The 24,343-nt window shown below is 35.4% G+C and overlaps 1 protein-coding gene across 1 annotated transcript in view; it reads left to right on the forward strand.

Annotated features, from left to right (window-relative positions):
- PRKD1 (protein kinase D1) overlaps positions 1-24,343 on the forward strand; it is a 328,190-nt gene that overhangs the window by 253,366 nt on the left and 50,481 nt on the right. The window contains exons 5-6 of the mRNA XM_090270173.1: positions 22,233-22,443; positions 22,605-22,682. Of these exons, the coding sequence (XP_090126299.1) occupies positions 22,233-22,443; positions 22,605-22,682 (289 nt within the window). The remainder of the gene's footprint in view (positions 1-22,232; positions 22,444-22,604; positions 22,683-24,343) is intronic.

Genomic DNA, 24,343 nt, shown 5'->3' on the forward strand with positions numbered 1-24,343 from the left:
CATTATGCTAAGTGAAATAAGCCAGTCAAAGAAGGACAAATACCATATGATTTCACTCATATGTCAAATCTAATGAATAAATTGAGCTAACAAGGAAAATGGGGAGAGACTTGTAGATAGAGAGCAGGATGACAGATGGACGGGGGGAGGTTAGGCATGGGGGGATTGAGCAAAGAGGGAAAATGATTCATGGACTTGGACTACAGTGTGGTGATTTTGAAGGTGAAAGGGGATGTAAGAAGACTAAATGGTAATGGTGAAAAATATAATTAAGATTACATTAAAAAAAATAAAAAATAAAAAAACAAGAATTAAATCTGTAAATTGATACATGCCTTTCTTCATGCTATTTCACAGAAATATCATCATACATTGAAAATATTTGTAATTAGAATATTACTTCTGCAACAACCTGCTTACATAACATCAAATATGGTAGATGGAAGAAATTTTAAAAATTAATTTCTTTACCCCCCCAAAATTAAAAAAATAAATGACCCTATCATTTCTCTATACTTTAGTCATCTTTCTTATATACAAATATTCTTGTAGTTTTGGGGAAAAGTTAAATCCATTTAAAATCGTGTTATGCAAGACTTAGTCTTAGGCAAAAAGTTAATAATCAGTTCCAGAACTTCCGCTCCTAAGTATGAAGAAGGGTCAGTATAAAAGCTGAATAAAATACAACAAAGAGTAAGACATATATGAAGGTATCCAAGAGCACCCAAGGCAGTCTGAATTCGAGGGACCCATGTCTCAGAAAGAATGAAATCACAGAGAGGTCAATGCACAGGATAGGCCCAGCGCACAATAAAAAGTACCACACTCAAAATGTCAGTAGTGTGAATTTGAGAACCCCTGATGTAGGACAAAGCTGGAGAATTTCCAAACATTTTATAAAGCCACAGTTAAGTCAGTGTTGTATTACACAAGAACAGAAAAATAAATCAATGAAACAGGACAGAGATTGTCCAGAACCACGTGGTTAGACAGGCCAACTGATTTACGACAGGGATACAACTGTGAGAAAAGGGTGGTCTTTTCAGCCAACATTTCTGGGGCCAATAGAAAAATAAGTACAAGAGTTTGGAGTAAGAAAGGTTGTTTTACACGGGACTCAAACTACTGATGGCAAGAGAAAAGAATTAATAAATTGCACATTATTAAAATAAGGAAATTATTTTTATCAAAATAGACCTTTAAGCAAGTCAGAAAATGGGAGGATGTTCCATTAAGCTAGCCACAGAATGAGAGAATTTTTCTGTGTATATATCCTATGAAAGACTCATTTGGAATGTATAAAGATCTACAAAAAAAAAAATTAGAAGACAGACAACTCTGTACAGTATAGGCAAAATACTTGGACATTTTACAAAAAATAAAAGATAGCCAATAAAGATGGAAATGAACTTTACATGATGTACATAGTTATCAAGGCGCCTAAAGTTAAATCTACAGTGAGACATCTCAATACTTGAAAAAAATAATGTCTAAATTTGAAAAAAATACTGAAAATAACAATGATTAAGATGCTGAGCAACTGGAATGCATGCATATACACAACTACGGATAATATAAATTGGTTAAACAATTTTGTGAACTTAGTTTTCCAAAGTTATCTTCTGACATTTATGTTCTGAAGCTAAACTTATGCATATCATATGCATATCATATGACTCTATCCTAGATGTATATTCAACAAAAATGTTTAGAGATATGCACAGAAAAATATGTACACGCATTTATTTGATTTATTTTTTAAAGACTTAACTTATTATATTAAGTTCAGGCATACAATAAAGTGTTAGATACTTATATAACTTACAAGATGATCCCCCCGGTAAGCCTAGTACTCACCTGACACCGTGTGTAATTACAATATTATTGACTATGTTCCTTATGCCATGCTTTACATACCTGTGACTGTTTTGTAACTCCAATTTGTACTTCTTAATCCCTTCATCATTTTTTTTATTTTTCAGAGCAGTTTTAGGTTCACAGAAAATTTGAGAAGCAGGTACACGTATTTCCCATATACTCCCTGCCCCCACACATGCATGGCCTCTCCCAGTATCAGCACTACTCACTATAAAGTGGTATATTCGTTACATTAACACATCATAATCACCCAAAATATAGTTTACTTTAGGGCTCACTCTTGATGTTGTACATTTTATGGGTTTAGACAAATATATAATGACATGTATTCATTATTATGATATTATATAGAGAATTTTTACTATCCTAAAAATCTTCCATGCTCTGCCTATTCGAACCTCCTCCCCTCTACCCAAGTCCTGGCAACCACTAATCTTTTTATTGTTTTCCAAAATGTCATAGTTGAAATCATACAGTATGTAGACTTTTCAGATTGGCTGCTTTCACATACTAACATGCATTTAGGGTTTATTCATGTTTTTTCCTGGCTTAATAACTTATTTATATTTAGTGCAGATTAATTTCCCATTGTTGGATGTGTTATCCATTCACCTACTGAAGAACATATTGATTGCTTTCAAGTTTTGACAATTACGAATAAGGCTTCTATAAATCTCCATGTGCAGGTTTTTGTATAGACAGAAGTTTTCAGCTCCTCTAAGTATCAAGGAGTGTGATTGATGGATTATATGGTAAAAGTATGTTTAGTTTTGTAATTAACTGTCTTCCAACATGGCTGTACCATTTTGAATTTCATTAGCAACGAATGAGAGTTGCTGTTAGTCCACATCCTCAGCAGCATTTGGTGCTGTCAGTGTTCTGATTGTTGGTCATTCTATTAAGTGTATAGTTGCCTATCATTGATGTTATCATTTTCATTTTCCTCTTCCTCATGACATTTGATGTGGAATATCTTTTCATGTGCTTATGTGCCATCTATATATGTTCTTTAAAAGATTTCTGGTCAGGTCATCTGTCCATTTTGAAACCAGGTCTTTTTTCTTGTTGAGTTTTAAGAATTCTTTGTATATTTTTGGTTAACAATTCTGTATTAGATGTTTCTTTTGCAAATATTTCCTCTCAGTTTGTGTAACTTGCTTCTAATTCTGTTGACATTGTTTTTGAAGAGCAGGTTTTTTAAAAATTTTAATGAAGTCCAACTTATCAATTATTTCTTTCATGATATGTCTTTTGTTTTCTATCTAAAAAGGCATCATCATATCCAAGGTCATCTAAATTTTCTCCTATGTTATCTTCTGGAAATTATATAGTTTTGTGTTTTATGTTTAGGCCTCTGATCCATTGAGGGTTAATTTTGATTACATGCATAACGTCTATATCTGATTTTGTTTTTGTTTGTTTGTTTTTGTTTTTTGCTTGTGATGTCCATTTGTTCCATTACCACTTGTTGAAGAGACTGTCTGCTCTGTTGTATGGCCTTTGCTCTTTTTTCAAAAGTCAGTTGATTGTATTTGGGGGGTCTATTTTGGAGCTATTTATTTTGTTCCATTGATTTATTGTGTGTTCTTTCACCAGTACCACACTGTCTTGATTATTGTAGCTTTACAGTAAGTTTTAAAGGCAGATAATATCAGTCCTCCAACTTTGTTCTTTTCTGTCAATATTGTGTTTATTATTCTGGGTCATTTGCCTCTCTACATAAACTTTAGAATCAGTTTGTTGATATTCATAAGATAACTTGCTGAGATTTTGATTACGACTGCATTGAATCTGTAGATCAAGTTGGGAAGAACGGACATCTTAAACAATAAACAATATTGAGTCTTCTATCCATGAACAACATCTGTTTATTATTTAGTTCTTCTTTGATTTCTTTAATAAGAATTTTGTAATTTTCCATATAGAACTTGTTCACATTTGGTTATATTTATATCTAAGTATTTCATTTCTGAAGGGTGTTAATGTGAATGGTATTGTTATAAACATGTTTTTAACATCTTTATTCATAATAGCTAAAAGCTGCAAATAAATACATATCAAGTAATAAGATTATTAGGCTTCTTTATCACAGGTCATTTGAAAAAAATAAAAATATTATATCAGAATAATTGATAATTAAACTTAGTTCCAAGATTCTTATCAATCAATTAAAAGAAAATAGGATTATAGAAATTATATGATTCAATAATGAGAAACAAGTTCTTTGGGTACTAAATGAAAAGTAGTGTGCAGAGTTTAATCAGCACAAGAAATAGCACTGATTTCAGACACAGTCATGTATTTTAGTTATGAAAAAGAGTCAACCATATTTTAGTTTCGATTTGTTTTCTAGTTGAAAGATAGAGCTGATCAAAAAAGCTTCAGGGAACAGGAATAAGAAAGAACATACAGTAGTCTCTCTCTATATCGCGGTTCACCTATTGTGGCCTCACTGTATCGCGGGATTTTTAAAAATATTATATTTAATTATTTATCGCGGATTTTTCACTATATCATGGGATTTTGCAGTACTGTATATGTATGTTGTTAAAGTTACATAGGTTTAAGAGTGTAGAATAAATTTAAGGTTCCTACTTCACGGGGGCGTCTGGAACGTAATACCCGCGATAAGTGAGGAAATACTGTATTCAGTATAAATTACCAGATATGTGTTGTCTACTTAATCAAGATTTTTCTTATATTTTCTTCATTGATATTCCTCCCCTTGAAAAATTTCAGAATAACCATTCCACTTTTGAATTATATTTCAAACTTGAATGAAATCAGACAAAAAACTATGATGCACAGCGAAGACTCTGAAGTGAACAACGAATGCACAGTAGGCTATTTCTCTCGTTATAACTCTAACCCACCATTGGACTTTCCCAGTTTGTAAACCACTGACTGAAACTGATTATTCATCAGCTTATTCTTGCCTGTAGGCAGATAACAACTGTGCAACATTTGATTACTTTGATGACCTTTCTCTTTCTTTCCCCATTGAGAGGGTAAATTATTGTGAAAAAAATCTAATTTTTCACTCAAAGGTCAAAAATGCTTCATTCTAACTATAATTTATTTTCAACAAGGTGAAAGAACCATCTTGTCATTCTTGACATGTGACAAGTAGTTTTTCATTTTTTGACTCTACCAGCTCACAACTGTAATTTTCTTGCAATCTTGAGTCTGTGTCTATACTTCCATTTAAATGTTAAAAAAATTCCCAACTCAGATGTTTCAGTGACCACAAAGGCTGATTAGTATAAGGTTTTGCTTTTTCTTGAAAAATAAACCTTTATAAAACGTTATTGAGTAATATGCATTGCTTTCCTCTAATAACACTGGTTTTCTTCTTTTTTGTCTCTTCCCTACCTTTGTTCTGCTCCTTTGCTTGCTTTTTGCTCTTACAACTCCATCTTGCAGTGTCCTCTGAGTCCTGGCTTTGAGGTATGTACTGAGTGTACCTGGCATTGCATGTTCTTCACCATCTTTTGCAAACCAACATTTTAATACTAGGTTATCATCAGATGATTATCTGCATTAATTCTATAAAAATCCTCAGGTCAGAATTTAACTTAAAATTGCATGTCAACTATAATTTTTAAAAATTTAGCTGATCCTGTTTCCAACAGACTGACAGTGGCCAGAGGGGATAAAGGAGGGGGAGAAAAGGGGAAAAAAGAGGAAGGGAGCAAGTATAAAGGACCCATGGACATGGACAACAGGGTAGGGATTGATGAGGGAGTGGAGGCGGGGGAACCAGGTCAGTAGAGAGCAATGAGGGAAAAAGTAGGACACCTGTAACAGAACAACATCTATTGAACTGCAAAAAAGAAATATTTATGTTGTTGTCTTTTCTTGTTATTTTTCAAGTTTCTACAGTCCTTGATTAGACAAAGAGCAGTACAGACATTAGAGTAATAGATCTTGAATTGTTAGATGAAATTTTGCCCTCAGATAACCTGATTCCACTACATTGGTGTCTTTTCTATGAAACTGAGCAGACTAGAACAGAATACAGTCAGCACTCACTTTACTCAGTAGCATGTTAACTGAAATGTATGCATATTGGAACTCTGTCCTGATGCCAGGTAGCACAGAACAATGTAAATTGAGGTCACCATCTCAATATACACAGGTTAAGGTTGGCACAGTAAGGTACAAAACAAGGACTGTCTGAAAATAAATGTAACTTTTTCAAGAAAGGAGCTTTTATTCCTTAATGTATTATCACAATCTATTACTTTTAAAAGGGTGGTATTCAAGTGGATATCTCAAGGTCTCAATCCAAGAAGAACTCAAATATGGAAAAGACAAAAATTTCCTTCATAAAGGTTTTAATTAAGTCTTCCTCCAAAACTGGCCTTTTATTTATTGTAAGCAGTTAATAACCTGACCACAGAGAAAAGGCATTTAGGTCAGGCAATAAAGTACTGTATACAACAGTGCTCTTCTTATGATAAGTTGTTTTGCCCAACTGACATGCTAATACTTAATTTTCTTTATTTCTGTATCTTTTACAAATTGAGAGTTGATATGTTGTTATTTTCCCTCATGAGACTATAAATTTCAGATACCATTATTAGCGTTCATTCTAAGATGGTCTTGTTAAGGTAGCTCTAACAAAGGAAGCTAATGAAAACACAACCAGAAAGTATTCTGGGTTAAGTAAAATTGGTAAGTCAAGATATTGTGATTTATAAGATGTAAAATGAAGAAATCTGCTTCAATAATAGTAAATTCCTCTGTTTAGAAAAATTATCCTATCATAGTTTAAAATGTTCCCTACTTAGAAAAGTCCAGGGTGAAAACTCAATAAATGTACTTTTTACATTCTTATAAATTTAAAATTTGTAATTGGCAGTACCTTCCAGATATAATTTTAAGTGTGGAGTAGTAGCTCTCCCTTCACATTATCTTTCGGGAATCAAGCCAGGGACAGATTGTGTAAAGGAGGACTGACAAGAAGTCTGCTTTTCTGTGGAAGTCCCACAACTTAAAGGCAGCAAGGCCTTTACACAGTAGCTCCTGATAGAAACAGGATATGTTTTCTGCATAAGCTTTGGTCTTGAACTTGTTTATACCTTCTGGGCTAAAAATTTAACAAACGTGTTTTGTTTTCTTTTTTTCTCTTTATAAATGTCTTAGAAGAAAATGATGTATAAAATATAACGATACTTTTAGAGAAATATTTTAGCGACAGTTATATGAGCTGCAGAATTGTTACAGAAATCTGCATGTTTTGTAACTTTAAGATTCAAAAGTGTACAAACATAGGTCAGTTATCTGCTCTCATGGAACCTGTATAAATGGACAATATGCAAACAAATAAATATAGTACATATATGTCTTTGTCACAGCTTCCTGGTGCTACATCACAATGATATATATTAATTTACTTAACCTGATTAGATTTTCATTTTTTTATTTTAAAAAATGTGAAATAAGCATTCTTGCATATATTTTTTGCACATTTTAAAAAGTATTAGTAGGTTTCTCAATCAGCATTTCTGAATGAATGAGTAGGTTATATTCTTAGAAGTAAAATGACTAAAGAATTTATATATATCTTTTTGGCAAGTAGTTCTTTAAAAAGTGGTAAACGTTTACATTTATAAGTCTGCACAGGACAGTGTATGAGAATTTTTATTTCCATATACTCTTTCTAACAATACAATTTATCAATATTTTTAAAGTCTTTTTTACCAATTAGGAAAAATATCTCTACATAAATATTATTTTTATTGGAAGATAAACTGCTTTTCATATATTTATCAACTATTCATATTTCATCTATGGTGAATTGCCTGTCTCTTTTTCTATTGACATGATTATTGGTTGCTTAGAATCTTTATATGTCGTGAGGGCAATCTTCTGTCTCATCATTTATAATGCAAATACATTTTCAGTTCTGTGTGAGTTTTTGATGTCATTTCCCATGTTAACATTTTCACACAGAGAAGAAATATTTTCACTCATCCTTATAATATATAAACTGTTGAAAATAAAATAGCATGAGCATATTAAAGATAATAATTTTATCAAATTATTGAGGAGAAGGGTCTATTCCTGAGGTAAGGGAGCTTAAGTCAAAGTAGAATGTGAAGCAGAATATAAAACACTAGTGTCCTTTGCAATCACAGGGTACAGTTGGTGACAATTTTTTTCAGACATAAGTTAGGCCTTACATAATTTTTTTTTAAATTTAAGAACATTACTGAAGTTATTTTAAATGTCCTTAAGGAAGCGTGTACTATTATAGCTTTGAGATTAAGGGGCACTACAGATAATTTATTTTTGGTGAAATTAAATGCTTCTAGCCTAGTAGTCTTTTGGTAATTCTCTTTTTTTAGTTTATTTTATTGATTATGCTATTATATTTGTCCCAATTGTTTCTCCTTTGCCCCTCTCTGCTCAGTACCTCTCTTCCCTCCAGCAATCCCCTCCCTACCTCCCTTAGTTCATGTCTGTGGGCCATGCATACAGTTTCTTTGACTTCTCCATTTTCATTACTATTCTTATCATCCCCCTTTTTTTGTACCTACCAGTTATGCTTCTTGATCCCTGCACCTTTTCCCCCATTTTTCCCTTTCCTCCTCCCCACTGATAACCCTCCATATGATCTTCATATCTATGGTTGTTTCTGTTCTAGTTGTTTGCTTAGTTTGTTTTTTGTTTTTAGATTCATATGTTGATAGTTGTAAGTTTTTTGTCATTTTGATGTTCATAGTTTTGATCTTCTTTTTCTTAAATGTGTCCCTTTACTATTTCATATAATAATGGCTTGGTGATGATGAATCCTTTAGCTTTACCTTATCTGGGAAGCATTTAATCTGCCTTTCCATTCTAAATGATAGCTTTGCTGTATAGAGTAATCTTGGTTGTAGGTCCTTGCTTTTCATTACATTGAATACTTCTTGCCAGTCCCTTCTTGCCTGCAAAGTTTCTTTTGCTAAATCAGCTGACGGTCTTATGGGAATTCCCTGTAGGTAACTAACTGCTTTTCTCTTACCACTTTTAAGATTCTCTCTTATCTTTAACATTTGGCATTTAAATTATGATGTCTTGGTATAGTCTTTTTTGGGTCCAACTTGTTTGGGACTCTCTGCTTCCTAGACTTGTATGTCTATTTCCTTCGCCAAATTAGGGAAGTTTTCCTTAGTTATTTTTTTCACTTAAGTTTTCACTTTCTTGCTCTTCCTCTTCTCCTTCTGGTACCCCTATGATTCAGATGTTGGCATGTTTAAAGTTGTCCCAGAGGCTTCTAAGCCTCTCCTCATTTTTTTTTTTCAATTTTTATTTACAGTAGTCCTTCTCTATATTGCAGTTCACTTATCACGACCTCACTGTATTGCAGGATTTTTAAAAATATCATATTTAATTATTTATTGCGGATTTTTTGCTATATCGTGGGATATTGCGGTACTGTATATGTATGTTGTTAAAGTTACGTAGGTTTAAGAGTGTAGAATACGTTTACGAACATAAGTGGTGTTTATAAAAGTGTGGAAAATGTTAAAGGAGTGGGAAAGATTAATAAGGGACTGGGAACAGTTTATAAGTGTGTGGGAAGGGTTTATAAAGCCTTTATATATAAATACTAAAATAAATGTAAGGTTCTTCACAGATTTTCACCTATCGCGGGGGGTCTAGAAAGTAATACCCGCGATAAATGAGAGAATACTGTATTCTTTCTGTACTGAGTGACTTTTGATTTCGTCCTTATGTTCCAAATCATTGATTTAAACCCCAGCTTCACCATTAGTTTCATGTGGATTTTTTTTTCATTTCACTTTTTCCTTATGCATTTGCGGTATTCAGTCATTTCTGTGAACATTGTTATCACCAGAGTTTTGATCTCTGTGTCTGTTAGGTTGGCTCTCTCCTTGCCACTTAGTCTTCCCTCTGGATCCTTGATCAGCACCCTCTTTCAGGCCATACTTCTCTGTCTGTTCTACCTGACAGGCTCCTGTATTTGCCTGTGTATGTTAGGAAAAGCTGCTGCACCTGTTACGTTGTAAGGAGTGGAGCCTTAGGTATTCGTCAGTGCCGCCGTGACTGGTTTCACCACATTGTGGCGATGTATGGGGGGAGTGGGGGTCAGAGAGGGAACATTGCGCTTGCCTTGATTCCAGTAACTTCACCTGCTTCCCACTTCCCATATGCGACTGGCACCCCTCTAGCTGTTGTCCTGGTGATGGTTCCAAGAATGGGTGAGTTTGCATGCCTTCTAGCACCGTGGGGGCCCTCTAAATGAACTCTCCTGAGAGACAGGCAGTTTTTTTCGCCTCCTCAACTCCTACTAGTTTTCACAGGTAGAAGCCTTGCCACTGTGGCACCAGCACCGCTGCCAGTCTGGGTCCTTTTTGCCCAGGCTCCTGTCTCTGCCTCTCCTACACAACTGGATGAGAACTGCTTCTTTATATCTTTGTTTGTTGGACTTCCATGTAGTTCTATTTTCTGGTACTTCTGGTTTGTTGTTTTGAGGTAGATGTAATCCTTTTTTGGTTGTGAAAGGAGGCGGAGCGTGTCTATCTATGCCTCCATCTTGGTCAGAAGCTTGGTAATTCTTAATATTCAGACTGCCTTACAGAAGTTATTAGGAAATAAATTGCTCATTGCAAAATTTTTTCCTGTGTTTAACGATTTTATATGCTCATTTTTTACATCCTTTAGTTTTCATGAAAGTTAGACAATATTCAATTTAATGTTTTATGTTAGGGTGGATATTTTGTAAATAATTTGACAAAAACTACTCTTATTTTCATATAAAGTTTACTGATTCACATTTAATTAAGATGAGTATTGTACTAAAGGAACTCTCAGCTACATACTTTTCGTCCTCCCAAAGTTGTAAGAACGGAGTCGCTCAGAGAACCACGAGGAGGCAGCGAGCAGACAAAAAGAAGTTTATTGAGGGAATTAGCAAGCGGGGAGGAAGCCGTGCTGCGGATGGTCCGACTCCGGGCTCCTAGGGAAGGAGGGGGTTATTTTATAGGGGGAAGAAAAAAGGCACTATTGAATTCAGTCATTTTATCGCACAGCTGTGAGTCCGGGGGCTGATCAAGGCCAAACGGAGCTCGGCTTTACACTCCCCACTATGATGGGAAACTCCCAGGCAGCTGCAAGCAGGTGGGAGGAGGGGGGACGGCGTGGGAACTGAGGCTGTCAAAAATGACTCCTTTGTTTACTGTTTTTGTTCATTAAGAAAAATAATGAAGGTAAGAAAATACCAATATTGCACTTTCTATTTATAACTGGATATGATCCTGATATGCTTTATAATAGTCAAGGTAGATTCTTTTCGAATAAACCAATGATTAAAAAAAGATAATCCTAAATGAAACTATGATGATATTTCTGGCCAAATGAATATTTTCCGGGATATTTTCCAATATAGCAAAAGCCTATCTAGCGGTAGAGACTTTAGTTGCTACTCTTATATTTTGGAGTTCCAGGAATGCTGGTGATTCATCTGAATTAGAAGTATTTTTCCATTTAAATATGCACCATGACATCCTGTAGTACATTTGCCAGATATTGCAAGTTTTCTTTTGATGATTGTGTAAACTAGTTCTCCAAATTCAAACCTGGGCAGTTTATACTTTCATTGTGGAAAGAGACCCAATAATTGCTTAACCCACACTTCTCTGCCCCTCAGAGTCAGAAGTCCTGTGGTGGGTTTGTGGAGAAGTAACCCTTCAGTAAAATTAAGAGTGTTCATCTGCTACCAATCTGCTATTGCCTGATTTCATTCGGAATGGCTGGTTTGTCCTGTGTACATTTATGCTGTGAACAGAAACTTCCAGATATATAATTCTAAATGTGAACGCTGCAGGAGAGTTCTCATGGACTCCACTGGGACCTGGGAGCATCACATACCGCTTCCCTACACTGATAAACATGTAGTTCTTAGGAACAAATAGATCTTTAATGAAGGCTCTGAAGGCCCTGTGCTTTCCTCAGGAAAGTTACATGGCTTCCATACCCCTCCCCACAAGCCATGCCTGAAGACACAAAACATTGCTTTCCAACTTAAGGTACAAAACAGCACCCCTTCCCTACCCTGCCTTGTTAGCAGTAATCGTCGTCGGCAGCTGTCCGTCTCGAGAGACGATGGTGTAGCTTCTTAAGAGTCTATCTGCACCGCCGAGAATGGCTGTGCAGTCCGACTCGGGAGTGACACGGTATCTGTCTCCTCCCGTGTTGAATCGACATCTTGCGATGACGCTGGAGTGTCCTCTCCAGTGAAGCTGAAGCTACAGAGCCTGGGCAGGGTGATATGGAGGGTCTGCTGTTGCCCATGCAGCAGACCCCCCTTCTCTTTGCAGCTGAAGGGTCCAAGGGAAAGACGGAGTCAATACAGCTTGGCTTCAGCAGTAATAGTCATTTGCTTAATTGACATCTGTATCCATCTAAACTGTATCCATCTAAACTCATGCCAGACCTGGCCAGATTTTACTCCTGTCCCCTTTAATTCCCAACCAATTATGTCTAATGAGCTCCTAGCTGTGTAATATGACAAAATTGCTCATGTTTACATTGAGAGCTTATGTGTCCTCTTGAATGTTCCTGTCCTAAATAAATAAAGTAATAAAGGTTTCTGTAGGAGAAATAATGAGGCATGAGGAAGGTGGAAGAAGAATTGATACTATAAACTACACTTCTAGAAATGGGAAATAATTCAGCTTCTTAAACTTTATCTGATACAGAAGTATTTAGGTATATTATTTTACTTGACCCATTAGACGTGGTTTTCTGATATTTGGTTCTATTTGTTAGATGAATTCTCTCCCTTCTCAAGAAGAGTGAAAGTGTTGCCATATTTTGATAATAAAAATAGTGAAATGCAGGCTAAAACAACGTCCAGAATTTATGAACAAATATACCTTTCTCCAAATACCCCAGTTTTGAGTGATAACTATTTCACTGTAGCTATGCATTGAAAATACCACTGAATGATATGATTTCATTGAATTAGTACTTCTCTGTATTTTTAAAACTCAAGGTTTTTTTTTTTTTTTTTTTGGTAGGTTAAGGAAAACATCTCCTTTTTTCCCCTCTCTTGTTTTTAATGGAGTTGCATTAAACTGTAGTCTTTGGTTGTACCATGTTGTTTCAGACGCATGTGTGCTGATAAATATACGGTGCTTCATGTTCACCATTGACCATTACAGGCTAAGATTCTATTAAATATTTTAGATTTACCCTTATGGGCCACTTTTGGAAGGAGAGGCTCCAGCCTTTATAGTCTTGGACTATTTATGGAACACTTTCCAAACTTCTCCTTGGTGTTTCCAATGCAGTAATCAAAGGGACAACCTTTTTCCATATTACTTCATTTAGTTTTCCAGTGAACTCAGAAAACCAGGCCAGGATCCTGTCAATTTCAGACAGAATCAAATGATATCAAATTATATGTCCCTGAAATTGCTATTGTTGATATTTCCACTTTATTTGTTTACTGCACAGTTCACGTTCTGTGTGTAGACCAAGTCTGACATTTGAAACCCCAAAGTAGAAATTGTTGACATGTAAAGTTATTTTCTTCCTCTGTTGAAGCGCTCATTTTTTTATTGTGCAGAGTGCTTAGCTTTAAGGTTGCATTTCTTTCAAGTAAAAAGAGAGGTACTCAGTCTTATATTATCTCTCCCTTTTCCTCGGGGATCCTACAGATTTATGGGATGTTAGTAACTGACATTTTGAAAGAACAATTCCTGTAATTTGCGACAATTCGCTAACAGTTCTTGTGCTTTCCCTGTAAAGGTTGGATTACTTAAGAAAATAGTAAGGTTCCTTTGCCACTCATTTCTACTGACTTAAAGAGAATGAAGTAATACAAAGTTAATGTAACTTTCAAGACTACTTTAGCACTCAGAAAATCCAGATCACCTTGTATTTGTAATCAGATTCTGTGTTATTACTGTGAAAACTTCCCCAAATTGCTATAAACATTAAATGGATTCTCCCCTGTAAAACACAGCAACCATCACTAAGCAGGGGGCATATTATTTTCCTACCCTCCAGCAATGCTTGTTATTGTGATGAAAAAGTGTCAATTAGCTTTTATTTATGCTATGTACTTAGGGTATCCAACTGAGGAGCCAAACTCATTTATCTGGCACACTTGGCAGATAGTTCAAGGGATGTAGAATCAAAATTGTAAAAGAATAACTTCGAACAATTTGAAATTCACCAAGCACTCTTCTCAGTGAATTATAGGGCATGGAAACATGGGTGTTCCTATGTGAACTCTGTTCCCCAGGGGTCTTCAGACTTGTCTGTTGCCCAAGAACTGTTCTGGACTGACAGTTCCCTGACTTCCCCTTCAGGGGTAGTATGTTCATCTAGTGTTGTTGAAAGGAGCTGATTATTTCTTTTTGCTTCAGAAAGTAGTCAGCAAGCATCATGCTGAACATTCACAATGATGTTTTACTAGCATTGATTGTGGGTGGGGTTAGATAACCATTTCCAAGTGGGATAAACAGATTTCAGAGTATATAAAAGACATGTCTAAAGAGGACTGAGTTGTTTTAAAAAGAATGATAATGGCTAATTATAATAAACATGGTCATTGCATGGCAAGACTACTTTGGTGTTGACGCTATATGTCTCTTCTTTGGGAAACTCCTTTTCTGAATCTCTTCACCTCCACCATCGATGTGGTTTATCGTTTCTTCAAACTGGCATATATATGGGCACTTGTTCTATGTGAGACAATATCCCAAAAGTTGGTAATACAGTGATGAATAAAATAGTTAAGATCCTCTCTTCATAGAACTTACATTCCATTGAAGGAGTCTAGTAAAAACAAACAAACCTATTAGTAACTAGGTAAGTAAATTGAAGGCTGCAGAGGTGACTCATGAAGAGACAGGGTGACATGTCAGAGTAACTGTGAACAGGGAGTGGTCAGTAAGTTAGGTGGTCTGGAGTCCTCTTGGAGAAAGTGGTATGTGAACTGATATCTGAATAAGAAAGCAGAACCATGTGAAAAAACACATGTTATTGTTAAGTTGAGAAGTCTATTGGAAAGTAAACTCATTGGGCACAGAGTAGTATTTACAGTCTTTGTATGTCCTGCAGTCATCTTAATTGGGCTTTCAGGTAGGATTTGCTATAGAAAATTCTTGTTAAATTAGATCCATCTCAATAGCAGTAGGAGAAAACTAATTTAAGGTACTATTCTGTCTGTACAGGTCTTTGAATGTTAGTCCAAAATGCTAGGTATCTTCAAATTTCTGGAATATAGGACTAGTGTTTAGTTGTATCTTTTAAGCATAACAGCACCTGAATAGAAATGCAGGCAGCCAATTGAGTGATGCTTATGCAATAGAAGCTGTTTATTCAGTTAGTCATTATGTTCTAGAAAACATGCATGACTCATATGCTATCCTCTGAACACAGACAAGCTGGTTGAAAGTCTCTTCTGTAGGTCAAGTTTAGGGGATTCGCAATGTTTTCATATTGCATTTTGGCATGAGAATATACTATTAACTGTTCTCATTCTCTGTTATGAACTCTTCCTTCATGACTTAAATGAGGGGAAGATATTACTTTCTATTTTTATATTGGTATAAAACCAGGGACTGTGAGAACTAGGAGGGACTAAAGAGAGAGAAATCATTATTAGCATCTAATCTAGGTGCTAGAGAAAGGCTACCTGAATTCATAGTTCTGGTACTTACAAGCGGTGTGATCTTGGACAGATGATTTAACTCTCTTGGGATTTGGTTTCCTTGTCTGTAAAATGTGGATCATAGCACAATGGTCACGGGGTTTAAATGAGTAACTGCATGTGAAGTGCTATGGAAAGAGTTTGTTCCACATGAAAGTTATCAAACATGCCTTATGTCTAGTTCAAGGGACTCAGACTCCCCATAAATCAGGTTTGTTGCCCAAATAAGTTGATTGGCAAAATGTTTCTAATTTTTTTAGAGTTGTCTACATTAAAAAATAGTTATTTCATAAAACAATTGGATTTTCTGCTTCTTTTGAAACACTGAGGTCTGGAAGCACTAGGCTACATACTTACATGGCAGCAATTAGCAGTTTGAGCAGTGGCCACCCCTTGGATATTGAGCCCATCCTTTCCAATTCATGTTATTTTTTTTTTTCATTTTTAAAATTTTATGTTGGTCAGTTACAGTTGTCCCAATTTTTCTCTGTTGCTCTTCCCTGCCCCGCCCACCCCCTCTGCTCCCACATTCACTCCCGCCCTGTCGTCCATGTCCAAGGGTCCTTTCTACTTGTTCCTTTACTAATCCCTTGCCCTTCTTTCCCTTGTTGTCCCCTCCTGTTACAGAACCCCTGGGCTGCTCCAATTGCAAACAAACCCACGGGCTCTTTAGTTAGGGGCCCGATTGCCCGCCGCCAAAATTATAACTCTTAATACCAGAGTTTAGTGAAAAGAAAAAGAATAGTTTATTTAACAGTTATATAGATTTAGTTATTTGCAGATTTCTGTTGTTAAGTTTTATATTCTTTAAAACACCCATAAACACATATCCTTGCCTCCCCCCTACCAAACCAGGCTAGTTTTAGAAAAGTCAGAGAAACCCTTTCCCTACTTTCCAAATACAGTTCAGCTTTACCAGTAGCTGCCAATCACTCAGTTCTGATTGGGGAGACCTCGTCTGTGTTATGGGGTCCACCAGCTTTTAATCCAAAACCTCGTGGATTCTCAGCCTCCTTGTAAACTGCATAGTTAGTCCTTTTGTAATCCGCATGGTCAGTCTGTTCCCAGTCAAATCCGCACAGTCAGCCTCAGCCTCAGTTAAATCCTCACAGTCAGCCTGGCTAAAATGTCTGCCGCTTATTTTTAAATCCCTGACTATGTCCTCTGATGCAGTGGGTGTGGTAACCAGTTCTGACCATTCACAGAACCTCATGCAGGCTCTGTGTGCTTTCTCCATACCATCCCCTGGTCCAAGACCCCTCCCATCTACCTGAGGCTTTGGATGCATTAAAGCCATTTTGCATAAAATAAGACACTAGCCACCAGCCTCAGGCATGTGGAGGCATTCTAAAAGTTGCTTCCTTCTCCCCATCCCCCAGCTGCAAACTTTGGGGATTTTTGGAACACCCCTGTTTCTGTAACACTCCTGTATTTCCTCTGGTCACTGTCAGTTCTTATTTTCATGCCTCTGGTTCCACTTATAGGTGAGATCATATGGTATTTGTCTTTTGTTGTCTGGCTTATTTCATGTGGTATAATACTCTTCAGTTCCATCCGTGTTGTTGCAAATGGTAGAAGTACCTTCTTTCTTTCTGCTGCATAGTACTCCATTGTGTAAATGTACCACAGTTTTTTGATCAACTCATCTACTGATGGGCACTTAGGCTGTTCCCAGCACTTGGCTATTGTACACAGCACTGCTATGAACAGAGGGTCCTTTTGAATTGTTGTTTCAGGATTCCAGCAGTGGAATGGATCCAAAGGCAGTATGGAATTTACTCAAAAAATGAAAAGTGGAACTGCCTTTTGGTCCATCCTCTCCAATTTATTGTAGTCTACACCATTCTCTATTACATCCCTGACATTGAGGGGCCACCTATTAATATTAACAGCCTGCAGATATTTGAGCTTGCCACCTTTCTCTCTCCAGAGCAGAAGAGTTTTATGCAGATTCATGGCGGATATGCTAAATAAGGGTGAGGATCAGGAAAATAAATTCAAAGAGCAGTTGTCATTGTAGCCAATCGTATGCTCTCTATAAAGCAAATACGTCAAAGTTACAGTCCATGTAAAATTATATTATTGAAAGGCATATGTTACAGTCTGTATTTTGAATGTCTCTATTGAAATGTTTCATCATTATTCCCATGCATTTACTTCCTGAAAACTTTCATGATGAATGCAAGTAATGCTTATTTTTTACCACATTCCAGATGCATCTTTTCATTAATAGAGGAGAAATATTTTAAGACATTATCCTTCCCTTAGAAGCTTATTGTCTGATGATTGAGACAGCTCTACAAAGATTTGTCAACATATATGCTAAAGTGCTCTGTACTTCTTTTATTTCTCTCTAACTCAAGGGGCTGTGAAATGAATTTTAGTTAATAAATATTGTCACCCCAATAAACTCAATAAAAAGGAAAAAAATAAAAGGTAGAGTACAAACTTTAAATATAAAAATACTGCAGAACTTTTTGTTTGAGACATTTTTCTTTTGTTATTTTTTTAATTTATTTATTTGAATCATATTTTTTTGTGAAGTGACTTTTATCTCCTAGGAAATCTGACGTTTGATCTATATGTAAATGACAACAAGCAAACCACAAGTTGAGGCAACTTTTCCCCACTGTTTTCTAGCTTTACTAATGAAGAGAATTCATTTTGAACTGCGAAGCGGAATGTGCCTTGTTGGGAAATTCTTTCAGAGTCCTGTTAAATGTTTAAAGACTTGCTGGCAGTTGGAGTTTCCATAATGTAATCTAAGCAATCATTTCCTGGGAAGGTTCCATGCTTGCTAAGTCCTTCATTTAGCATAGCAGTTTTAAAAAACAAATTCTATCTTTAAAAAAGCAGGATGCATTGTCCCTGGAAGTAGGTGTTCAGAGCATGTAGTCATTTCAGATAAAAACACTAGTAGCATAAAGATGTTACAGATATTTCACAAAGCCAGAGGCATTTAAACGAATTTTAATCTCTATAAATTTTATTCTGTTTAATCTCTAATATTGACTCTAAATTTCAGCTTTCATCAGTTTTCTGGTCTCATAGTCTCACATCCTTGATATATATGATTCTTCTTTCACTGAGAACACAGAAGACACCTTTATACTTTTTATCATATAAAATTTGCCAAATTGAATCATTTATATACATCCATTCCAATACCATATTTTATGGTAATGTCAATTCTCACAAAAATTTCCTACACACCTGTAATTTGATCCAAACTCCTCAACACAGGAAAAGAAAAATTCCTAGAACTATTGGCTAATGTAAAATGCAAATTTTTGGAAGCACAGCTGCCTGCATATGCTTACCATAATTATAGAGAAGGGCATTTAAAATCTATTCTGCAAGTTCTGTGCCAGTTTTGCTCTGAACATAAAACTGAAGTAGAATGAAACAAAATGTAGTTGTTTTGTTTCCAAAGCATTTCAACTTTTCTCCCTTTTCGTGTAAAAAACAATCATTCTGCAGATCTCCCAGTTTCACTAAATACACAATGCCAAAGCTGAACAGCAAGTAATAGTGGAAATTAATTTAAACACCATTTTGTTAACTTAGTAAACCTAATAAAACCCATGAGTAATAAAGAATTTTCTTATTACCAGAGTTTACTTTAAAGAAAGATCTTATTTAAAATCTGATGTACTGCACACATCATAATTAAATATACAAATAAGTAAAAAATAAAATAAAATGAAGTTAATGAAGAAATAAAGCAATACTATATCTCTTTACTTCATATAATAATAATTCACTACTTTTTTTTAAGCCTGGTAATTGATATATCAAACAAAACATACTGTAATTAATGACTTTCTGTTATAGATACCTTTAAATGAAACTTCATATAGCCAAAATTATATATTTTGCTTAAAATTGTAACTGAATATTAATTATTAATGAAAAATGTAGCACTGGTTCTGAAAATCCTCAGAAGTGTTTGGTTTATGTTCCTATCATTAGAAATATTTTCAGGGATGATTGGATGATGACAGAAATTGTGGGTCTTAAGCATTTATATGAATAACGGTAAATATATATTATAGGGAAATGGCCTTATTTCATAGGTTACTGTTTTTCGGTTTATTTTACAAGTTGTTACATAACAGTGATAGCTTTGTTGTACATTTTGGTTGAAGAATAGATAAATATCTCATGAGCATTTACAAAGTCATCAGATAGTGACGGTCTTCTTTTTTTGTCTCAGCTTCTTAGATTTGCCTCATACTAGTGAAAAGCACATGCACATGTATGCGTGTAACTCCCAGAAACAGAATATAAGTCTGCAAACAAAACCTCAGAAAGCTTTTTCATTTATTTCCCCAGTGTGTCTCTAATAAAATTAAACAAGTCAGTCTCCTTCCAGCAGTAAATCAGTTCCCACATGAAAAGTCACTATGCATGCACCCTGTCTCAATATTTTAAAACTTTATCATATAGAAATATAGGGCATATTGAAAATGATTAATTATATTTGAAACTATAAAAAAATGTAACGATTAGTATTTCTGGTCATGTTGCTAGCTGATTGTAATTTTAAGATGTCATGTATGACAGGAGGGCATTCTTTATAAATGCTAGTAAAATCTTAAATTGCTATTAAATCTTAAATGCTATTAAAGTCTTAATTTCTGACACTATAAATTATGCAGTTTGTAAGTTGTTATTCTGTGCCAAGGACTCATGTGGCCATGTGAATCTCATCACTGCTTGAATATGTGTGTAGTGCAATCTCCGGGCACAAAGGAACAGCCAATTTCTTTTCCTTAAACTCACGTAATGTTTTAAAATTCCTTATGTAATCCTGCCTTGAAGGTAATAAGTGAAATAACTTCTCAAGAATAATTCTGGTTCTTATAGTTTATGACAGTGTTTATGTGAATGTTACTGTGTGTGATGAGTAGAAAACATCTAGTTTATCAGAATTGCGTCTTGCTCTGTCAAATGAATTTGCCCCATGGCATAGTAAATAATCTTATGTCAAACTGACTCTGTTAACACAGCCTAGAATTGGGTATCTTAATTAAGGAAAATAACTGAAGAGTGATTTGGTCAACTTCTCATATGATTTTCCAAACCTGAGTACATTTTAAGTCGGCTAAGAAAGTGTGACATCAGGTCAGCTTTTAGTCTTAGTGTTGAAACTTTCCAACTGTGGAAAAATAGCACTTCTCGTTTTGGTCTGGGCTTAAAACTGGCTCGTTGGCTATATAAAACAGGGACCTAACCCTGTGGACTTAATTACTTTTCAATCCCATTGAAGATATTTATTCAGTATGTTCATGAATCTGGTTTGGCACATCTTGGCCCATCTTTATAAGCTCCCTAGACATCTCTGCAAGAGTTGAGCTTTTCCAGAGCAATTACATTTTATAGTTTTCTTTTATGGAATTGTAACTGTAACTGTAGACATAATATCCCTAAGTAGTACCTCATATCAAAAAAAGTTTTTATTGCAGCTAGTGAATTTGCAAATCAAAATTTCCCCATTTGGTAATAAGTAGTGTTAACCTTTTGGTGCAGATAGGGATTGAAATGGATGGAAATTGTATGCAAATGTGATTTTTTTTCTCATCTTGTTAGTAATCACTCCAAATTAGATATTAACTGAGTAAGGAGCTGTAATACAAGGGCTCTGTAGGCCAACATATTTAGGTTCATGTTTTGACTTTACTAAATACTAAACGTTGACCCAAAAGAATTTATGTAAATTTTTGATGCCTCAACTGTAGATAACAAAGCCTATCTTGTAATGATTACATAGAATAGAAGCTTAATAAGTGAAATATGTAATCAATCATAGTATTAAACAGTAACTTGATTTATCTTTTATTTCGATGGTTTCAAAATACATTTATTTTCATGATTCCCAAGTATGTTTTCATGATGTCAAGGGGTACTATGAAATTGTCCAAAAACACTGAAAACACAGTTAGTTTAATTAATTTAATTTTTAAAACATTTGCCTTGGACTGATTAATTCTAAAATGAGAGACAAGAGGATACAGTAATATAATTATAACCAAAACACCAATATTTGTGTGTTTTGTATAGTCCACTAGTTGCTATGTTTTCCAGTTATAAAAACGATGCTATGAATTTAACCCTTTACTTTCACATGGTTGAGGAATCATTTTAAATAATACTTTCTCCTCTAAGAAAATCCAAAGAAATTGCAGGTGTTTTTCAGATGAAGTACTGTGTAGGGTAGACTGGTGCCTTTACTTTTCATTTTGTCTTCCTGAACTGCTTATATTTTCTAACCATGTGCATGTAATATTTTACAAGATGTCAGTGAAGTAATATGTGCAGTGGGGTTGAGGACCATTTTCTTTTTTTTTTTTTTTCCTACTTTTTATTTGTCTTAAAGTTATTGAATTAATTTTTAGAAGCCAAAGAATTTTGCAAGTTCTAGAAATACGTTTCAAATATTCTGATCTCCATTTCTCTTCATTTCGAACTATAAAATCAAGGTAACTCAAGAAATAAAGCAGCCATAAATTACATTAATGAACAGAAGTATAGCATTAGCTTATATCACTCATATTCTTAAGGATCAAATTACTAAATACAATAGTAAAACAAAAGGTGATTTTTAAGTACATCAATATACTAATCAAGTGATCTCTTGCATCTTTTTATTCGTTATTGTTTTCGAAATTTGTAGCAAAAGTCACCATCAGAGTCATTTATTGGTCGAGAGAAGAGGTCGAATTCACAGTCGTACATCGGACGACCTATTCAGCTGGACAAGATTTTGATGTCAAAAGTGAAAGTGCCGCACACGTTCGTCATCCACTCGTACACGCGGCCCACTGTGTGCCAGTACTGCAAGAAGCTCCTCAAGGGGCTTTTCAGGCAGGGCCTGCAATGCAAAGGTAAGGGCACTCTCGCTGCCAAATATTTGTCACCAGCCAGACCTTAAGCCTTAAGTTAATCCTCATCCATTTGAAATTGCTTTTTGTTTGTTTGTTTTACAACTGTCTTGCTGATGAATTCTTGGTTTTTATTTGTTTTCTTTTCAAACCATTGTGATCAGATTGCAGATTCAACTGTCATAAACGTTGTGCACCAAAAGTCCCGAACAACTGCCTCGGCGAAGTGGTCATTAACGGAGGTGCGTAGAAAATCAGCAGTCACGTCTGTGCAGAAAAGACCGGCACTACTTCTTCTCCGTTAGGGACTGTCAGCTGCTGGTTTGGGTTTGGTTTTGTTTTCACTGCTGCCCCCACCCTCCTCAGATACTTTGCCTCAGCTAAAAATGAGTCATGGCCTCGGTCTGTTCCACTTTACTGTAGAAAAGCATCCATTCCAGCTCATCGAGTTTTGATGAAAACCAAAGAGATTTTCTCAGTTTTTACATAGTGAACAGCTAGTACTGAACACAAGGCTTGCAGAGTTTTTTCTCTAGTTTTTTCTCTCTCTCCTTTTTTTAATCCTCACCAGAGGACATGCTTTTTGATTTTAGAGAGAAGGGGAGGAAACATGGATGTGAGAGAAAAACATCCATGGATTGCTTCTCCTATGTGTCCCAACTGCACCCAAACCACCCCCGCCCCCGACTGCCCACCTGGAGGACGCTATAACCAACTGAGCCACACCAGCCAGGGCTCCTGTTCTCTTTTTTAATAGGTTATCCTAGTTCGTTCAGAAATGTAGAAAATGTTGGCATACCTACAGGTTATAAAACTGTTAGTCACTTTTCCTCCATTCTCATTCCAATCACTGAGATAGAAGTTTATTTTTCTTCCTTGTCTGTCAAAGGAGGGAAGACTGACAGAGACTGACCCATCAGGAAATAATCACCGTCTTCCCTCCTATACCCGGCTATTGTGCGTGTGCGTGTGTGTGTGTGTGTGTGTGTGTGTGTGTGTGTGTGTCCTGAATCATATTAATAATAAAATGAATTTTAATTCAGCCAATTAAAAATACACATGATTTTCTACATTGGGAAGTATTCCTTTGGGAAAACTCTAACTACATAGATTAATTTTGAAGCTCTCTTAAGAAAAATGCCATGTCTTTAAGAAACAGCTCCCATTTCCTTCTTGAGAAGTATTCCTAATGAATCCTTAGCAAAATATTTGCCTTAGTATCTATTCTAGACTAACTTTTTCCATAGGTAGTGGACTGTTTTATACCTTCAGTCTCATATCAGTTTTCTGATTCCTCTGGAAAGTAAAATGGTGATATAAGACCGGAGAAATAAGTTTAAAAAAATTTTTTTTTCCTAAACTGAAGAACGAGTGATTATCTTCCTTCGATATCTTCTCTAGAAGAAATACATACCTAGTAGAAGAAGAAGGGTATTCTCTCCAGGAATACATTCCCATATTAATTTGTGCCTTGGAGTAGTGTGCATGAATTAGCTGCCAATAGGGAAAGCGTGGCAATTTTTCCACTTTCTGTGGCATGTGGTATTGACTTTGTTCAGGCCCAGAAAATGTCAGTGTGTTCTTGATAACTACAACTAAAGGGAAGCAGTGCTGTTTTTGATATTGTTGATTACTTTGAAATTGCATTTTTCCCAGACAGCCAGAAAAATCTGGTAAAATGTGAATTTTTCAAGCTTGGCAGGCTAGGATTGCCGATCAATTTATTTTGTAGTTTTAAAATAAGTACTCTGTATCAATAAGTAATTATAATTGATTGTATTACTCTCAACTGAATTGAGAGTAATTAGTATAACTTAAAATATCAAATATCTTATTTAAAAAGATACTTTTTATTTAAAAGATGCTTTTTCATTTGACCAATTTGATATATTGGAATTTAGGA

The sequence above is a fragment of the Furipterus horrens genome, unplaced genomic scaffold, assembly GCF_987537825.1.
Source record: "Furipterus horrens unplaced genomic scaffold, mFurHor1.1.pri manual_scaffold_3, whole genome shotgun sequence".
Lineage (NCBI taxonomy): Eukaryota > Metazoa > Chordata > Mammalia > Chiroptera > Furipteridae > Furipterus > Furipterus horrens.